The sequence below is a fragment of the Centruroides vittatus genome, unplaced genomic scaffold, assembly GCF_030686945.1.
Source record: "Centruroides vittatus isolate TY-2023 unplaced genomic scaffold, ASM3068694v2 scaffold_1444, whole genome shotgun sequence".
Lineage (NCBI taxonomy): Eukaryota > Metazoa > Arthropoda > Arachnida > Scorpiones > Buthidae > Centruroides > Centruroides vittatus.
The window spans coordinates 2498193-2516325 of NW_027122679.1; the positions used below are offsets into that span (position 1 = coordinate 2498193).

The window sequence follows — 18133 nt, forward strand, 5'->3', positions numbered from 1 at the left end:
ATGAAAATTTACAAGTTGTGAAAATGCACGTCAATATATATAAGTGTCGTCTCGAGTTTTTTCTCAGCTACTTTGGATGCTATTGGAATCCATCTTTTAAATTTTCTCTTTAAAAAGGCATATTTTAAAATTATAGATTACGATATTACGGATGCCTCTCTTTTTCACCGTCGTTCGCAAATGTCTACAAACAGCAGCCCGGCGGAGCCACCGCTATTAATGTGGGCACCGTAGGGTGTCTTTACTCTATCACGTGACGCCTGCGAGGTATAGTGCAAACAGAACGAATTCTTCCGCCACAAGAAAAAGTTGTCCGGAAACGCGTCAGAGATGTAGTCACGTGAGCGACTGACGTCGAATCCAGGTCACGTGACACGCTGTGTGCGCGTCCGCCCTCCAATGTGCAGCTCCACGACCAATACAAGCTTAAGCGATGGCGGTGCATAGTCGGTAAGCAGTCCTATGATTTTTTGTTTATAGCGTTTTTTAAATGAGTTGTCCTTCATATATTCGATGTGTTTTGGACATGTCTGGCATGTATGTCTCTATTATAAATATAATTAAGAGGAAAAACGTTGGTGTCTAAAGGATAAACTTTTACCAAACTTTCTTCTATTGAGCGGTGTTTGGATTGTGCGATAGTTCAAATTTACATAATGACGTGGAGAGGGGTTGAAACGAATCCAAGCCCTCTGGTGGTGTTTTTTGGACGAAAGTATTAGGATTTTTGTTTATAGTATATTTAGCCAGTTTTTATTTATATTTATACTTATGTTTTTATTGATACAATTTTTTCAGTTAAGTATAGCTACACTTTCTTTGAACTTTCTATTATATGTCTTTTTCTTTGTACAGAATTTTGGTGTTATCCTTATCAATATTGCAGTTATTTATTAGGCAGTGATCATGGAAGACAGATTGCATTCTTTGATGCTTCATATCAGCTATATGTTCTTTTATTCGTATTTTAAATTTCCGTTTTGTTTCCCCAATGTAAGTATATGGATTTTTGCAAGTACAGTACATGGTATTTCATAAATACGTTTTTGGTTTCTTCTGTATTTTCATCAGCTTGTCTTTTTCTTTTATTTGTTATTCGAGATTGTCATTTTCATATTTTGGTGCTAACTTTATATTTATTTTCTTCATTTCTTTGTAAAACGGCGACATTAAAATAACTGAGCTTACCTTCTGCCGGTCAAAATCGTCGCCAAGACGAGTCAACTGCCGACTATCGGACCAGTGCCGTCTTTAGGGGAGGGCCCCGAGGTCGTAGGGGCCCCCGAATCCGAAAGTAATAAAGTTACAAAGAAAACAAATAGGTTACTTGAAATGAAGAAACCATTGATAATACGATTGAAATTACTCCTCCAACACGTAGTGTGAAGTGTTGAGTAAAGGGTGAAAAAATCTCACTGGCTAAAATAAAAATAAAAAAAAGGTCAACAGATTTTCTGGGATATGTTAAAAGGGTGATAGCACGATATCCGTAACCGGTCTCGCCCGTACTAGCTACACCAGCGACCCCTAGGTCTGTAATCTAGTATTGATTCTGTTTCTTCATGGGGGCCCCCAACATTCTTCTGGCCAAGGGCCCCTTACGTTCTAAAGACGGCACTGTATCGGACGTGACACACCGCAGAAAACGTCGAATTCCGCTGGCTTTTTTTTAATTACTTAATTACGTAAATAATATAAAAAGCTATTTCGATAAATAATAATCTTGTATCGTTCGATATAATCAGTTTTTTATTATCGCCGCCTGGATATGTAAATTAGCCGCGCCCGCGTGGTTTTTGTTTACCTCGCGTCGTAAGTCACGTGGTCGCTATCGCGCGTATTTATCTAAGTATTTAAATTGTAATAAAATCTTTAGAATTTCGTCGAAAGTTTGTTTATTTTCCAGAGAAAAACTCGCAGTTTGTTTTTGCAGGTTTTTTAAAAATTTTCCATATACTCATTGACCAGGATTTATTATAATTACTAACGGAAGTGGAATATATATTCTATCGGAAGAAAGATTCTTAAAAAAAGACTTTTCTTTAAACTTTCTTCTTAAAACGGCTTCTTTAATGTTATTCTCCTCGGATACTAAAAATCGCGTCTGGCGCCATCTGTCGCGAGATTTTATTAAAAATTAATTACAGTAGAGCATCGATTATCCGACTTAATTGGGGACTGGGGTTGGTCGGATAACCGAAAAGTATGAAAAAATACATTATTAGTATAGTGTATTAGGCCTGGTTTAAATACTAGCCTCCCTTTCGTGGTCGAGCCAGTGCTGCCAGCTAAAACACGCAAAAATTTAACAAAAATAATATTAAAGTAGCCAAGACATAACCAATATTGTAGCGCCACATCACTAGCGGACATTTGAATTTGCCGACTAGAACGCGGTCGGTTAATCGGGGGTCGGATAATCGATGCTCTACTGTATTGTTAATTAACGACGTAAATGTCCTTTCGACGTGATTATTTTCGTGGAAATTTCCATCATTCGTTCCAATTCCGATATTCGAGTTGGCCTTCCTTTCAAAATTTGGCCGCGCGTCGCACCACGCCACGTCGCGCCGCGGCTGCAAAAATTTATCTATCGAAAAAAATCGCCAATGCGGTCGCCGATCTTTATCCGTCGCGTACCGTCGCGGTCGTCGTCGCTTTGGCCGAAAATAAATGTGGCAAGGTCGAAGTACAAACGAAATCAAGCCTTTATTAAACGGAAATGACGTACAGAAGAGAATTTCGTAGCACGGCCGTTAACGCCATCTGGATAAAATAAACATCGTAATAAAACGCCGGTAAGAGAGAGACACCCCACCAATTCTTCGATATGCGTTAACGATTAGTATAATAATCTGTTGATATGTAAATATTCTCTGTTAAATAATATAATAATAATAATAATAATAATAATAGAAAAAAAAAACGGAATACGCAACGTTTCGCACGCGACACGTAAATGAACGGCCGGCGTAAGCGGCACGCGCGGCAAAAGGACGTCTTGCTTGATATCGGGCTTCTTCCCCGGCAGTCGCTAACGACTCTCGTACGTATATTTTATATACAGGTCGGGTAAAATATGTCGCAACGTTCAACGGTAACTTTCTTCTTTTTTAATATCCGAAAAATACAACAGAGTTAACGGCTCGGATTAAATATTAGTCAACGATTAACGACCATAATTCTCTTAAATAAACTATTTTAGCGGACGAGTTAATAATAATAATACAAAGGAAAATCTAACTAAAATTTGTGGTTGCCCGGTGTTTCGGGCGGCCTAGGAGGAACCGTAACCGTGGTAGTCGTCGGCCGGTCTGTTTCCGTACTTGGCCCGCCTGATGGCGGCCAGACGCTCCCTGGCTTCTTCCAGTTCCCTCTCCTTCTTCAGGATCTCCTCCCGGGCTACGATCTCCTGGGCGATTCCTCCCACCATCCTCTTGTTGATGATCAGACTTCGCTCTTCATCATGCTCTATCGCCTGTTGCGCCGCTTTCACCAGGTTGTCCGTCGCTCTCTTCACCGCGTTTCCGGCAGCCTGCGTCCGCAAATGCCAAAATGTATTAGAGTTTCCGGGGTTTAAAAAAGACTTAACATTTTTTAAATTCAAACCTGAAAAATCGCCAATGCCGGTCTCGGCCGTAATGCTACGAAAGTGGAGTAATAAATATTTCTGCCACTTCGAGCGCCGTAATCGCTTTCAGGCCAAGGTTTAGCTCGAGCGTATACAGAGCGGGATGTAAACGTTCGAAATTGCTTTTGTCCTTTTAAAAGATTATTTGTAATATGGGATGCACTCGGTGAATTATTTCCGAGTCGGGAAGAAAATGCGATTTATGAGAATTAAATAAATTTAATTATGGTTATGCATAGAAATATTAAGACAAGAGTTGGGATAGGTTCAAGTGTTACAAAAAGGGGATTTAGAGTGGATTTTGGCGTGTATCCCGGTTTAAGCCCTTGTCTTTTATTATTTTTTTTTTATTATTAATATTAGGCGAATTACTGAAAAATGCAGTCGGTGACAAAGGAGCTATAGTATATGTTATTTATAATTGATATTGTGTTTATTTATAAGATGGAGAGTAACTAAAGTTGAGACAAAAAAGGTTAAGAACAGATTAGAGAGAGAAGGATTAAAAATCAGTTTTCGTATTTACAGACAGATAGATATTGACAGTAATAGCAACAATACGGGGTCTAAAAGAAATGTTACTTGATATTTTAGTCATATATATTGTATATATGACTAAAATATCAAGCATACACATATGTACACCTAACTACATATAAAGATGTGAGGAGTAGGCTATCGATAATCATGCGTTCATATTCTACTTTTAATGGTGCAGAATATCTTATAAACTGCTAAAATATATAGATACAATGCGAATGTCGTAAGAAAAGAAAAGCAATTTCGTGTGTCAAAAATACATTGCGTATGATATCCCGAATACTATTTATTATTACCGAATCAAATAAAATTATGTACTTTACATAGTATTAAAATTAATAAATTATTTGAAAAAATAAAGTTTGCCTTTATCCGAATTAAATTTCTGTGGCTGCTTAAATGCATTTAGAGGTTAAGCCGTGATTATCCCAATTATATTGTCACAGATATGCAATGGAACATAATGTAGCAAAATGCAAATGCACCTATCTATTAAACAGATATGCTGTATACAGAAAGAGAAAACTTGCGTACACAATACATAGCGACATAACAGTTTTAAAATGAGACATTTAAAACCGTAATTAAAAATTAAAAAATATCATTTTCCATCTGTAATTTCAACTCTTTTACCCTTGTATTATATGCACATAATTCTTAATTGGAAATCTTTTGTCAAAATGCGAGTCACGTATTGAGTAACCAGACTTACACCCGGTCACGAAACACTTATTTGGCATGCTGTTGTTTCTTTTTCTCGTAGAAAAAAATTATAAAAATGCTTGCAAACGGTAAACTACCTACCGACCCAATGGATAAAGTGACTCGAGTGCCAGCTATCGCCAACCGGACGCATTAACTCTACTTTAGAACGTAGCCGAGAGACCAGTATATCTATGGACTCTGCTAAAAATTTGTGTAGTATCAGCGAAGTGTCTATAATTAATGATTTTTCGAGTTTGATTTAAAAAATGTTAACAGTTTTTTTCGTACTTCAGAAAATTAAATGCACTTATAATTAATTAACAGACTGTAATTTGAAAAAAAACTCTTACTTGTTAGTGTGGAAAAGGAATGGTATAATTTGGAACTCACTAGCAAAATACAAAGCCTTCTTTTATAATGGCTGATGTATTTTTGGAATGTGTAACTTTTAAGTTTCGGAAGGGTTTTTCGATTTTTACAATACTTTGTTATAGTTTGGCAGTGGAAGATAAATGCATTAATGACGTTAGCCTATTAGAAATGTTTTCAACCGAAAAATTACTCTTCCTACCATTCCATGCTTTCGCCTAGCACGTGTTTTCGGGTTCGGTTGTTATAGTCCGTGTAGCGAAAGAGTAGATATTTTTTGCGAGAGTGATAAAACTATTTAAGAAATGTTTACCCTGCTATGTTTCCATTAATCCTCAAAAAAATTTCAATGAATGTTTTATTACCCGTCGGCGTTTTGGCTAAATTTCAATATTCACACTAGATCTAGTGGGATTTCTGCTACACTGGCAACTCGTGCGCGCAAGAAAATGTTTCGCCCTCTGAGCAAGAATCCATCTGGTGGATTTAGGCATACTTGAGTCGACGGACTGCTTCCCTTGGGTAAAAAATGTCTTTATGCAAATTGTTTTGTTTGATCAAGTTGCATCAGGACCTTCATAAACTTCTGAAAAAACACTTTTGACTAAATGTGCTCTAAACTATTTTGTATAAAGTCATTTTTGCCACACGTCGGCCACTAGATTACACCATTTTGTGTTTTGCAATTATTTAGCCAGAACCAGTGGCAACTGTGCTGTCTAAGATGGAGTACTGAGTTGTGGCCGTCAGCCATATTTTGTTTATATGTATATATATAGTTCATAAGTTGTAAATACACATATATTTTCTATCTTCCTTCTTCCTTCATTTCTATTCTCTTATTTCTGTTCCTTTATTCTTTGTCTAAACAATATAACTGTTATCGCTGGAGGGCAGGATTACCCCTTCTAAGAACTAAGGGGGAGTGTGAACAAAAGAAAAGAGGAACCCCTGAGGACTAAAGGGTAGAAGAACGATCACTTTTTGGCTGGACCTCGGAGGGAACAGACGTCGTAAGCAGTGCTCCAGATTCAAGAGAGAGTGGAAGAAAGGGGACTGCAGCCGAGAGAGAGGACCTGCCAAGACCAGAGAACGTGAAGAGGTACGAGGGTCTATAGGACACTGGGAGAATTGGAGATCCTAGACATCGAACTGCTGGTTCAGTAGAGACAGAAAGGAGATCACGATTGTGAGAACACAAATCATTAAGGATATCGACTAAACCACTTGGACCCCGGGTACTTTCTATCTGCCTTTCCATCTTTTCTTTACTTTCCTAGGTCTATCTGTTTCCTTTCCTTATTAGTTTTAAGATAGCTATAAGGTTAGTTTTAAATTAGTCATTAAGTTTAGTTTTTAAGTTGTGTATAAAAGTTTTATGTTACGTGCGCGTGTATCATTGCTTGTATGCGAATAAGTGGCGACCTCCCCTTTCCCCAGCGGGAATACTCAAGTTGGGATCTTATTGTAAATACGAAAGAAAAGAACCGTGTTCCGGGAGTAATAAAGGATTATTTAATTGTATACAGAAGTTTTGTTTTTTGTTTCATATTTGTAACGTTTATTCGCGGACTTACAATTATCCCGGTACAAACAACCACAGAGTAACAACTTGTGTATAAGTGGTTCGTCATAAGTTGTGTGTCATAGCAGGCCAGTGTATAGTGTACTGGTTATACAGTACATTGCAAAATTTTGGGTCTATAATACTGCCAAACGGAAATTAATAGCACAAAGTTCGTCTGTGGTTGAATCTAACTAATGTAGGCCCAGTTGCACAGTTCTGAACTAACCGGTGTGTTGTGAAGATTGAACTTGTAATTTTTAATTCCCAATATGCAGACGATAGCAAGAACACAACACATTACCAATTTTTTAATGTTTTTACTAAGCCAAATGATCGCTGTAATGAATTGGGTTACTTTACCACCATTATTAATAATTAAATTCTAAGTTGTTTTTACTTTCATTTAAATAAAATTAGATGCAACAATAATAAAAAAAACTGGCAACATTTCACATATTAAATAGAACAAGTTCAATCCTCACAACATACCTAGTTGCAGAGTCACAGAACGCAAGCTGGGTCTACATTAGTTAAAGTGATTTGTCGTATAACCAATACACTATACATTTGCCCCTGATGCTTCTCTACACAATCTCCTGTGGTACATGATTTGTGAAAAACTTGTGTGTGTGTAAAATGTTGTTTAAAGTCTGTTATAAACTAATTTTGTACTTCATATATGTAAGTATATATTGGTGTTGAGTTTCAATGTCTCATAAGGCAGGATACCTAAGTTTCATAAAATACAGTGCTGCTTCATACTTTGAATTTTATTCATCCCAGGAGGCCTTTGGAACTCAATCAGTTTTCTCTTTAGAAATTTTACTGTACCTTATAGTTGAGGAGTGGTGATATCCCATTTCTTAAGGTTACTACATGGCTTGCTTGGCTTTCTCACAAATAATTCTCTCTAGGGTGATATTGTCAGCCAATTACTTCTCATTTATCCCACACTATGAGGAGTTTTTTCCATTTTCTCAATAATGTGCGGTCTCTTGGAGGTCAATATTGTCACATCCTTAGCCACAATTATTGCTTTTTTTGCTTCCTTGTTCTTAAAAATGGTACAATGTTTGAGATGTCGAAGTCAGTCAACTTTGGCATCTCAAATGTTGTGGCCACCAGATTGCCACACATGTATAAGTTTCATGCTTTGTGTTTTCAGTCTTTTTTTCACTTTATTTTTGATATGTTTGATTATACATACAACTTCTACCTATTAACCAACAAAACCTAAGAGGAAGGGGGATTGTGGTGAAAAAGGAACTTGCATTGCAAAGCATGAAAGTGATACACGTGTGAGGATCTGGTGGCCATGTTTAAGATGTCGTGTTAACAATGATGCACACAGCATCATTGTTAAGAACAAGGAAGCAATAAAAATAGCGAGTGTGGCTAAAGGTGTGATAACAGGAGACTGAAAAACTCCTCCTAGTGTGGATAAATGAGAAGCAATTGGCTAGTGATATCATCTCCAGAGAGAATTATTTGCAAGAAAGCCAAGCAAGCTACCTTAGGAAATGGGACATCACTCCTCAACTAAGGTACAGTATTTACATATTTTATTTATTGTTCTTATGTTTTAATTTATTATTTAGAGCATTTATTTATGTTATCTTTACCTTAAATTAACTTTATCGAAATAGGTACCGTTTAGGGTCTCAGAACAGATTAATTCATCTGCCATTATTTCTAATGGGAGAAAATTGATTCGGACTTTGAACAACCTCCTGGAACAAATTAAATTCAAAGTATACGGCACCACTATACTTCTGCTTGTTATGCTCAATATTTTTCAGAATGTTATGAAACTTTAAAATTTTTTTTTTCCATATTAAAGTTAAAATTTCCATATTAAGAAATGATTCAACTCAGTAACTAATTCCCGTCCCACACCCTCCTGTGATGGCACCGTTAAATGATGCAGTGGCCTTTCTCCATGTGGGAGGTGGCACTACACTGTTTAATGGTGCAGTTGTGTTAAGGTGCATGGCAAGCAACCTACCTAATAGGAACGGTATTTATTTTTGAGGCCCCTACAGTCCTGTGGAGCTGTTACTGGTGAGAACTTGTTTATAAAATAAAAGATTTGAACATAATAGAATTGTGTTACAAAGTCTATTCTATTTACCTGTAAACGTTTGGTCGACTGAGAATCAGGATCTGCCTTCACTTTGCAAGCCACCAGGAGTTGTGCGGTTGAACTGGCCACCTGCTTGGCGGAAGAGATAAGTTTTTCTTCAGAAGCGTGACCCTGCACCAACGAGTTTGCGGCTTCAACCAGACTGTGAGTGGCGGCAGCCACCAATCTTGCCTGAAATGACAAATTAATGTCAAACTTAACTTTCACAAAGGAAAACAGTTAATATAAATGGAATCTAACATATTGCAAACTTAGGTTTATAAATTGATGTTGCACCCTGAAAATATATGCTTGTGTTCAAAAATTAAGCATAATTGTTAATTTGGCCTACATTACTGGAACTACTGATTGGTACGGTGCAGAACATTATATTCTTTAGGAAACAAAACAATTGAAAAGAAATAATTTAATTTGAATTATGTCAAACCAAAAAATAAGAAGTGCTAAGCACTGTTGTAGATCTTTTGTACAGAAAACGACTAATGCCTCCCACATGTGCAAATGCTGTTCCTCTATTGCTAGTATCAGTTATTTTGTTCTGCCATTGGGAGCAGAGAGCATCTTTGAGCGTTCTCGGTAGATGCCAATCAAATGTAACTAGTCTTGCTGTGGCATCTTGCATGTGGTCTATGGAATATAGGTTTCAAAATCTTGCTGGCTGTTCAGTTTATTAAATTGAAGACAAAGTATCTTTGCCTTGTCATTAAAGTTGTCAGTGAATGTGTGAGCATTAACATCCATAAAAACAAAATCTGCGTCTGCAGTGCCCCGAACTGGTTTGCAGTTGGTGATATTGCGGTCTCTTTTGGCGACTATATCGGGTTTTCCACTCTCTCCAGATTTCCGAGGAGTCTAGGTACAGTCTGTAAACAGAACATTGTCCCGATGATTTCGACACCATTTTAAATGGGCTCTTCTGTGCACAGGATTCAATAGAACACATTGCACCACATCTGACCATTCGTTCAAAGCCTCCTGCCTAAAGAATATTCTTTTGTTACAGTGCGCTATTAACATCAAATAGCAGTACCATGAAGGAGTAACTCTTGGATGTCCACTTTCCACTCATCATCATATATCTGGGCTCTGTGCCCAGATATATGATGATACGACACACTGCAGCATGTTCGGACTCCCAATTAAGCATCCACGACCGGCCCGCTTTTATCCTTTCATAAAATTGTCTCTGTGGCATCATCAGTTTTGGTATCACACAGTAAAATTGCAACAAACCATCCTTGCTGGTTTGCTGCAACAGAAACAAAGCCACGCCATTGCATATTTATAGAGTCTATGATTACACTTACTTTCAGACAAAAGTATATAAAATTTTTATGGTCATTTTACAAATTACAACAAGCAGATATAACTATTATTGGTACATAACAAAAGATGAAAGTTTAAAATTAAGAGCATTTTTGCAGTTAGTCAAAAAAACATTTTTTTAAAGGATCATTCCAATAGATATCTACACTTTATAACTTTCTATATAAGTGAATCACAAAATCTCACAATAATTTGATGCCTTTCCTTGTCAGTAATAAATAGCTAACAGATAACAAGTAGATAGCACTTAACGAATATTGAGCGCTATTACATATATCTACCCATTGCTCAAATGTAATAGGTTTACTAATCACTAGTCTTTTTGAATTCTTTCCAAATTATAACAACATTACGCTTAAGCATAAAGAAAAATTAAATTTGATATTTATTGCATTATGACAAAATTATGATTTTACGCAGATACGTTCCATCACTTTTATTTTTCTCGATAACAACATTTTTGAATGCTCATCTTTTAAATTTGGTGTGTTTATTTTAGTACTGTTTTAAACTCAAAATAAGCTAAAGGTTATGTGCAATTAATTTTAGCTTTTTAAGCCACTAAACTACTGTTTTAGCCGATTCCTCCTTGTTTTGCTCCTGTTACGTCGACTGGAATTTGTAAAGCATACAAAATTACCATTACTTTAATCGTGTATTTGTTTGCCGTCACGATTCGCGCGGCGTAATTCTCTTAAGTGCCGACGGCAATGAAATTCGTGACTTTTTATTTAGCTGACATTTTTCCACATTCCGTGTGAAATGCTTGATGCAATATAAAGATCAGAAACAAGAGTTTATTATACCTCGACATTTTAACATTTTAATGTAACATTTGCAGAAGTTTGATTTATTCTTTAAAAAGATTCTGGTAGCGATAAAACTAATTTACTTGTGTAAATATTTGGGTAGACAAATTATTCAAAATTCTTGCATTGCATTCAATTTCGATAATGTTCTGCAGATCATAATATCGATTCTTCAAACTATTAAAGAAATACAGGTATTTGCAGTCAGGAGTTTCTCTTACCATGTTGGTTTTTATGGTTTTTGTGGCTTTCTTAGAGAAAAGAGAGGCTTTTGCAAGTTTTATCTTGTTTACCTTTAATATCATTTTAAAAAGAGGAAATAATAAATCGGTACTTACGGCAGAAACGAGACCTTCCGACCACTGACCGTCGTCGGACGTGTACAGGGGATGGGCTCCCACCTAAACAAACAAATTTAAATATGAAATAATAAGTTTAAAATAAGAGAGATATATTTCTGAAAACAAAAAGGAAATTTTCTAAGCCATACATAGTGTTTACAAATAAGCAGTATTTTGATTTTTTTGGTTTGTAAATGTGGTTCCAAGTTTTGCAAACTTTAACGTTTATTTTTCAAAATGCAAATTTTGTAGAACAATACATTAAAATTCTTAATATAAGTAGCCTTAGAATTTATCAGTTCTTAGACTTTTTATCCGATAGACCATTTCAAAAGAACGAGAAGCAATTACTTCCTTAGCTGCAGTTCAAAAGCTAATACAGAACCTCGCACATGGCCGGCCAATATTTATAATTATAAAAAAAATCTAAATGATACTCGGTGCACATCTTATTGTATAAATGAGGCTAAGGGCTAATGACTACTACCGAAAGGGCGAGGACGTCTTGTTACAGAACAGAAAGAAGAAAAAACCGATACCAATTTTGAAAATGTAGACTAGACATTCTGTCTGGAATAAAACTGTGCATTCGATGCCAGAAAGATAGGAGATATTTTAGTAAAGTTGGAAAGAAGCTAAAGTGCAATTTGACCTTTTTCTGAAAATTGGTATGTACTGTACAATGCACAAACAATGGGCAGCTCACTAGAGAAGAAATTATAATAAAAAATTGTTGGAAATTATGAAATCATTTGTAAGAGAATGGCCGAATGCAAATAAAAAGTGTAATATTACTATGGATCGAAAGAGATGATATACAAGCCTTCAATAAAAAAAATTGCCATGAACTTAATTGAGATGTGCCATGGGAAAAATTGTCCAAAGTTTGTTCTTTTCAAAATAATTGTCATGCAATCAAATATATTTGTCTGGCACTTCCGTCATTGTCCAAAGAGAGGCAGTAGTAGTCTTTTGAAATGGATTCTGGTGTCTGTGGACAAAAATGGAAAGTGTTTCTGAATAACAAGATGTTGCAGAGAGTGGAATCAGGCCGTAGGGTGGATTAGGAAAATAATCGACATTGGTGTTGCTTAAGTATTCCACAACTGTACAAGCAATGTGAGATCTTGCATAGTTGTGGTGTGCTTCCATCCATGTGCATGTAAATGTGATTATTGGCAATGAATTGGATGCACATCGCATTCAGTGGCATTAGAATCAAGAAAACACAGTATTAGCATTAAGTGGCACAGCCTGTTGGTAAACCAACAATTGTTGTCTTTTTCAGAGTTGACAATCATGATCAGTGCCATAATTAGCTTTTCATTTGCTCTGTACAAGATTATTCTTGATTCCCTCTTTTTTACTGGAAATAAAATAAAGTACCAAATACAATAGAAAGGGTTAGTTACTTTTATTTTAACCAAAAACTTTATAAAATCAGTGCCCGCAGGAGGCAAAATTTAAAATTACATAAGGATGGATTAATAAATAACCAGCCAAAGGCAATGACGTTGCTGGCTTATAAATATAATAATGATAATTTTTTGGTACTCCATTTTAGAGACCCCTCTTTTTGTCCCGGGCCCTGTGCCCGTGCACCTGCCTAATTATAACACTGTCACTGTCAACGACGAAGCTATGTTTCACCTACACCATTCTGATCCAATTTCATCTGCAATAATCATCATCATGTTTATGAATGCACCTATCGTTTGCAGCTCTTGACAAATTTTCGCAGGAATGTACTATTGCTAAGGTGTCAGTAACCGGGATTTCCACACAAGATGCATTTGTGAATGTTGCAAAGATTGAAAGATTGAGGGTGGTATATGCACTTCCCACTTCCTACTCATTAAACAATAATCCTCTCTCCAGATCACAACAGCAATGGCTGGAGCACTGGGACAGATCTGTTTTCATTAAGATGCTTTAAGAGGGCTTCAAACCTAAACTAAAAGGAAGAGATTAGACTGCTGAATTTATTACAGGAAATGAGCTAAAAAATTTTTTATGACAGTAAAGTATACGGCAACGTAGTGTTTAGTAACTTACCAAGTATAATAATATAATGCACGGTATCAAAAACACTCATCGATCGTAATTTTTCCATTGTCAAGAAATTGTAAATTACCGTGCAATTTTTTGAAAAGGTTTATCCGAGTTAGCGATGGTTTACTTCATAAAAATAGACTTATTTTTGAGGGTAGGAGTGTGTTTTCAAAAACATTGTAATTCCAATAACAATTAAAGTTTTCGTCGTTTGACCCATTCGTAGGTCAAGGGAGTGAGGGAAATGATTAAAACTTTGGTTTCTTGACGATTATTTAAGAGACCCAAAATTAACTAAAGGAAACAAAAGACTACGATTAGTACTTTTTTGATGTCAGAAAAAGTAATTTAACGTCAGTTTTAAGCAACAGTAATTAAGTTAGTTAGCTTATGGTTCGGATTTTGTTTGAGTTAATGTTATATTAAACAGTTTGTTTATTTAACAGTTACTGTTGGAAAGTGTGAGAAAGGTGTGGATTTTCTTTAATCATATATATATAATGTAACTTTGAATTTGGTGCAATTAATAAAATAACTGATTTTACATTTTTTAAAATTACAATACTGTTTGTCTATGCTTATTGTTTGGAAGTATTGAAAAATAAATAAAATAAAGCAGTTTGTTCCTATTAATGTATAAAACTAAACTTAAAAATTTAACATTGTGACACGTATTCCAAAATTAAATAAATGAATTAAGTTGTTTGGCACCAAAGGTAAATAGAAATAAAGTTTGAATTACTTTGTTAAGTATATTTAATACAATAAAGAAGTCCGGTCTAATCTACAATGTGGATTTGCCTACCTTTCCTGCGGCAACCAATTCTCTCTGAGCTGCCGAGGCAGCCTTCACTAGGGCAGAGGTAGCAGCAGCGATAGACTTGGCCGCCTCCAGGATCATCTCGTCGAAATTCATGCTCTCGTCGGTTTCCTGAAAGAAGCATAATGCGACGATAAACTTAGAGACTATTTCCGAGGACTAATTTAATTCTACGTGACGATGACACTTCTGTAGTGTAGTCTCCTCCTTGTCAGCATATGTCTGATTCTTGGTTGAATATAAGCCACAACCAAGAATATCAAACATATCTGACAATTAGGAGAATAGTTTTGCCGTAACCGTCGTCCCTTCTGTTGTAATTTGGATCCCTATCCGTCTGGAATTTATCATTTTGATGCAAGACTTACTCTGATGCTTCTCCTGGGTTTGAGACTTGCCAGCTTCTTGGCGGCCGCGTCGATCGAGTTGGCCGCTCCGAGGAGCTCCGTCTCGGCGATGACGGTCGGGTCGTCCGGGTCCACCCAGTCGGATCCTGATGCCAAACATCAGATTTAAATTTATTCCGATATCTTTTCTTAAAACAATAAATTTCGTAATCATACCTTTCAGCATCTCCGCCCCATTGGCCACTTCTGTGAGAGAAGTGGCTATGGTTCTCGACATGATGACGAGCTGTTGCTTTCCCGTCTGACTAGGTTTTTGGATAACCTAACGTTATACATAAATATAAATAATTGTAATTCTCAAACGAATAAACTTTTATCGATACGCCACTGGGAAAAATATTAATATTAGCATCTCGTACCTGATGGACCATCTGCAGCAGTTCCCTGTAATGAATGGCACACTGGTGTCCCGCATCCATGATCTTGGTCCTGGTATGAATAGTCTCTGCAGAATATGCAGCGGCCTGTCAATGGCAAAAATATCATACATTTTTATCTTTTAAAAAAATATACCGGAATAGGGTATTAATGGCAGATTTAGTCGAAATGCCGTAACACCCAACGTCATAAATACCATTCGGCAAACCTAAGACCACTTTCGGTTTAATACAGACCCATCATTAAATGGAAATTTTAATTGTGATTTTAAAATTTGGTGGTCTTTTAGATTTTATTAACTAACCCAGTGAGGAAATTAAGTATTAAGTTAATTAATTACATAATTGCTCCTCGACAAGTACGAAATTCTAAATGATTGTGGCAAATTTCTGATGTAGGAGTTTCTCAAAGAAATGACCAATGACCGAACTCCGGAGCTAATGCAGGTACTCACGAAAACTTAGAATACAAATAAAATGTTACATATACTCTTTACAGTTTTCAAAAAGATTAAATATCTCAAAAAAATTTATTAAAATTAATAACAATAATCTTGGTGATACTTGCTACTGTTGTTGTTATTTAATAATCTATCAGAAGCAAATTATTATTTCGATATGTATTTAAATTTACTTAATTGGTTTCTCGAGCATTTTGACAAAAAAAGAATTATTTAAAAATAATTGTCGTCATCGTCCCTCGATCTTTTAGAAGAAAAACGAAAGTTTCAATTACGGTAGAGCATCGATTATCTGAAACAATTTGAGACTGTGTTCGGATAACTGATCATTTACAAAAAAATGTATTGAAATACAAAACTGTACTGTATATATTTTGTATCACAGGTCTTACAAATACATACCTTACATAATGTAGTTCATTAAACTAGGCCTACAGTCTAGGTTGGCAGAGAGGGGGAGAGTGCTGCATTGCCACAGCACTAGTGGAAATTTGAATTTGCAGACGAGAACGTTTTCAGTTAACTAATGTTTCGGTTGATCGGTATTCAAATAATCGATGCTCTACTGTATTTTTACCAACCGTACTACAATAATAAAATAAAGAAGTTTTAATAGAAAAAAAACCCAGCAAAATAAATTCAAATTTCGGTAATATTTTTGTTTTTCTTTGACATGGCAATAAATCAAAGTTGGAGGAAGCCAAAACTTTAATCTGTTGCATCGTTACAAAAAAATATCTAATTGAGTATGTTAAGGCCAAATAAAATTATATAGTAAAAGTAATTTGACTCGCATTTCTGTCATAAATAAGTTTTTCTATCTGAATTACTCTACTGCGACTGTACAGAGATCGACGAGAGACAAATATGTACATCCTTTGTTATGTAAATCTTTGCAAAATTATGTAAATGCATTTCTGCATAGAGTGCAATTCAAAAACCAAAATAATCAAGGCTATGTTTACAAACCAACTGTCACGTGCAGCTATGACGTACACATTCCGGTCTTCTGCAACCATGAAATCCGAAGTGTCAAAAACATTCTGCCTTAAATTTCCTAATGTGGTTTCTTCGACAAAACCAAAATCATCAATCTGTCAACCAAGAACTTTCAAAGGACTGAGGAAAAGACAATCAACACACTATTTGTAATCTGATTAAGTTACTAGTCACAGATGGAGTAATTTGAAAAATCATCATCATCTAAATTCTAGATAATTTAAGTATTTTTTTTGTATTGGAATGCATTATTATTTTTCCCGTGTAAAAAGTGACTCACTTTATGCAACGCTCGTGGAATAAAGTAATTGCATAATGTCAGAAATAACAGTACATGACTTGCCGAAATTGAAAGATCCACTTGACTTTAAAATCCAACCAATTATCCAGTATTAGTAAATTTAAATAGAAAAGAATTTCGTATTTTTGACAAATTTATAAAAAAATTCACCTTGCAAGTAGTCAGCAGGTCGACTATCGCTTTTCTTCCCATGTTTGCGGCGACTATGATATCGTCCTGTTTGCAGCTATTTCCTGCGGCAACCGCCTTGCCCGTGGCCAGGGTGACCGGTTTGGTTGCTCTCACCAGATCTTCGGGAAGGGCTTTTCTGGAAGGCGGCTCGGACGAGTCGAAGGCCTAAATGGTCAAACGTGTTATTCTAAAGATTGCTTCCCAAAAAAAGAAATTTTACAAACAATCTCTTACTCTGATCTCTTGTCCAATAGCCTCTATTGTACTCTCTAGTGCTCGAGTGCCACGCGAATGTTCATCTTCTACGGATTTCACAGTTTTTAGAAGAGATGTAACATTTGTCACCATAACCTGCAAGAAATGAAGAAGAAAAAATAAATGAAACAATTCCGGACAAAAGATTCCATAGGGTTTTTCATAAAAATTGAGATAATTACACGCACCTTTGCCGATTCTTTTAAGTAGAGCATGGATGGATCGTGGATGCTCTTGCCTGAAGCGACTTTAGTCGACTGGATCAGGTCGCCCAGTGCGGTGGCCACATCTTTCACGGCATTAATCAGCAACACCTATAAGATCACTACATATTAACATGCATTTGCAGAAAAATTTCAATTTGGTCAGAACGCAATAAATCTTGCTCGTCGGTAAGATTAATGATGTATGTTTACACTGTTATGTTTTGTAAACACAATAAACGTAAAACTGGACAATTCGCCAAAATGTTGTAGAAAAGATATTTAAAACAGTTTTTTTTGAAGGATGCAGATACCAAGAAATATTTTAAGATGTATAAATACAAAGTTTTACAGTTAGCGACTTTAATTAAATATGAAAGAAAGGAAGAAATGCAATCTTGAAAGACCATGGCCGTACCTGCGCCTCGGGATTATTCGATCCGAGAGACGCCGCACCCATCTTGACCACTTCGGCCAGCTGTATGATGGTGGCGACGGCATTCTGTGCCGCGACGGCCAGTTGTTCCTGGCTGGAGGCCGCGCCGGTCACCAACGTTTTCGTGTCTTCTACCAATGTTCTGGCAGTCTTCAAAATATTCTCTCTGTAATGCATGTTACAAAAATGCAATTTTTATCATTTTTAATACAATTTAATG

General features: G+C 36.1%; 1 protein-coding gene across 1 annotated transcript in view; it reads right to left on the reverse strand.

Annotated features, from left to right (window-relative positions):
- Positions 1-2690: 2690 nt before the first annotated feature.
- LOC136987070 (talin-2-like) overlaps positions 2691-18133 on the reverse strand; it is a 56763-nt gene continuing 41320 nt past the window's right edge. Inside the window, 11 exon segments of the mRNA XM_067284706.1 lie at positions 2691-3535; positions 8944-9126; positions 11429-11491; positions 14289-14414; positions 14672-14796; positions 14867-14972; positions 15070-15174; positions 16999-17184; positions 17254-17370; positions 17463-17588; positions 17896-18079. Of these exon segments, the coding sequence (XP_067140807.1) occupies positions 3278-3535; positions 8944-9126; positions 11429-11491; positions 14289-14414; positions 14672-14796; positions 14867-14972; positions 15070-15174; positions 16999-17184; positions 17254-17370; positions 17463-17588; positions 17896-18079 (1579 nt within the window). The 3' untranslated portion in view covers positions 2691-3277.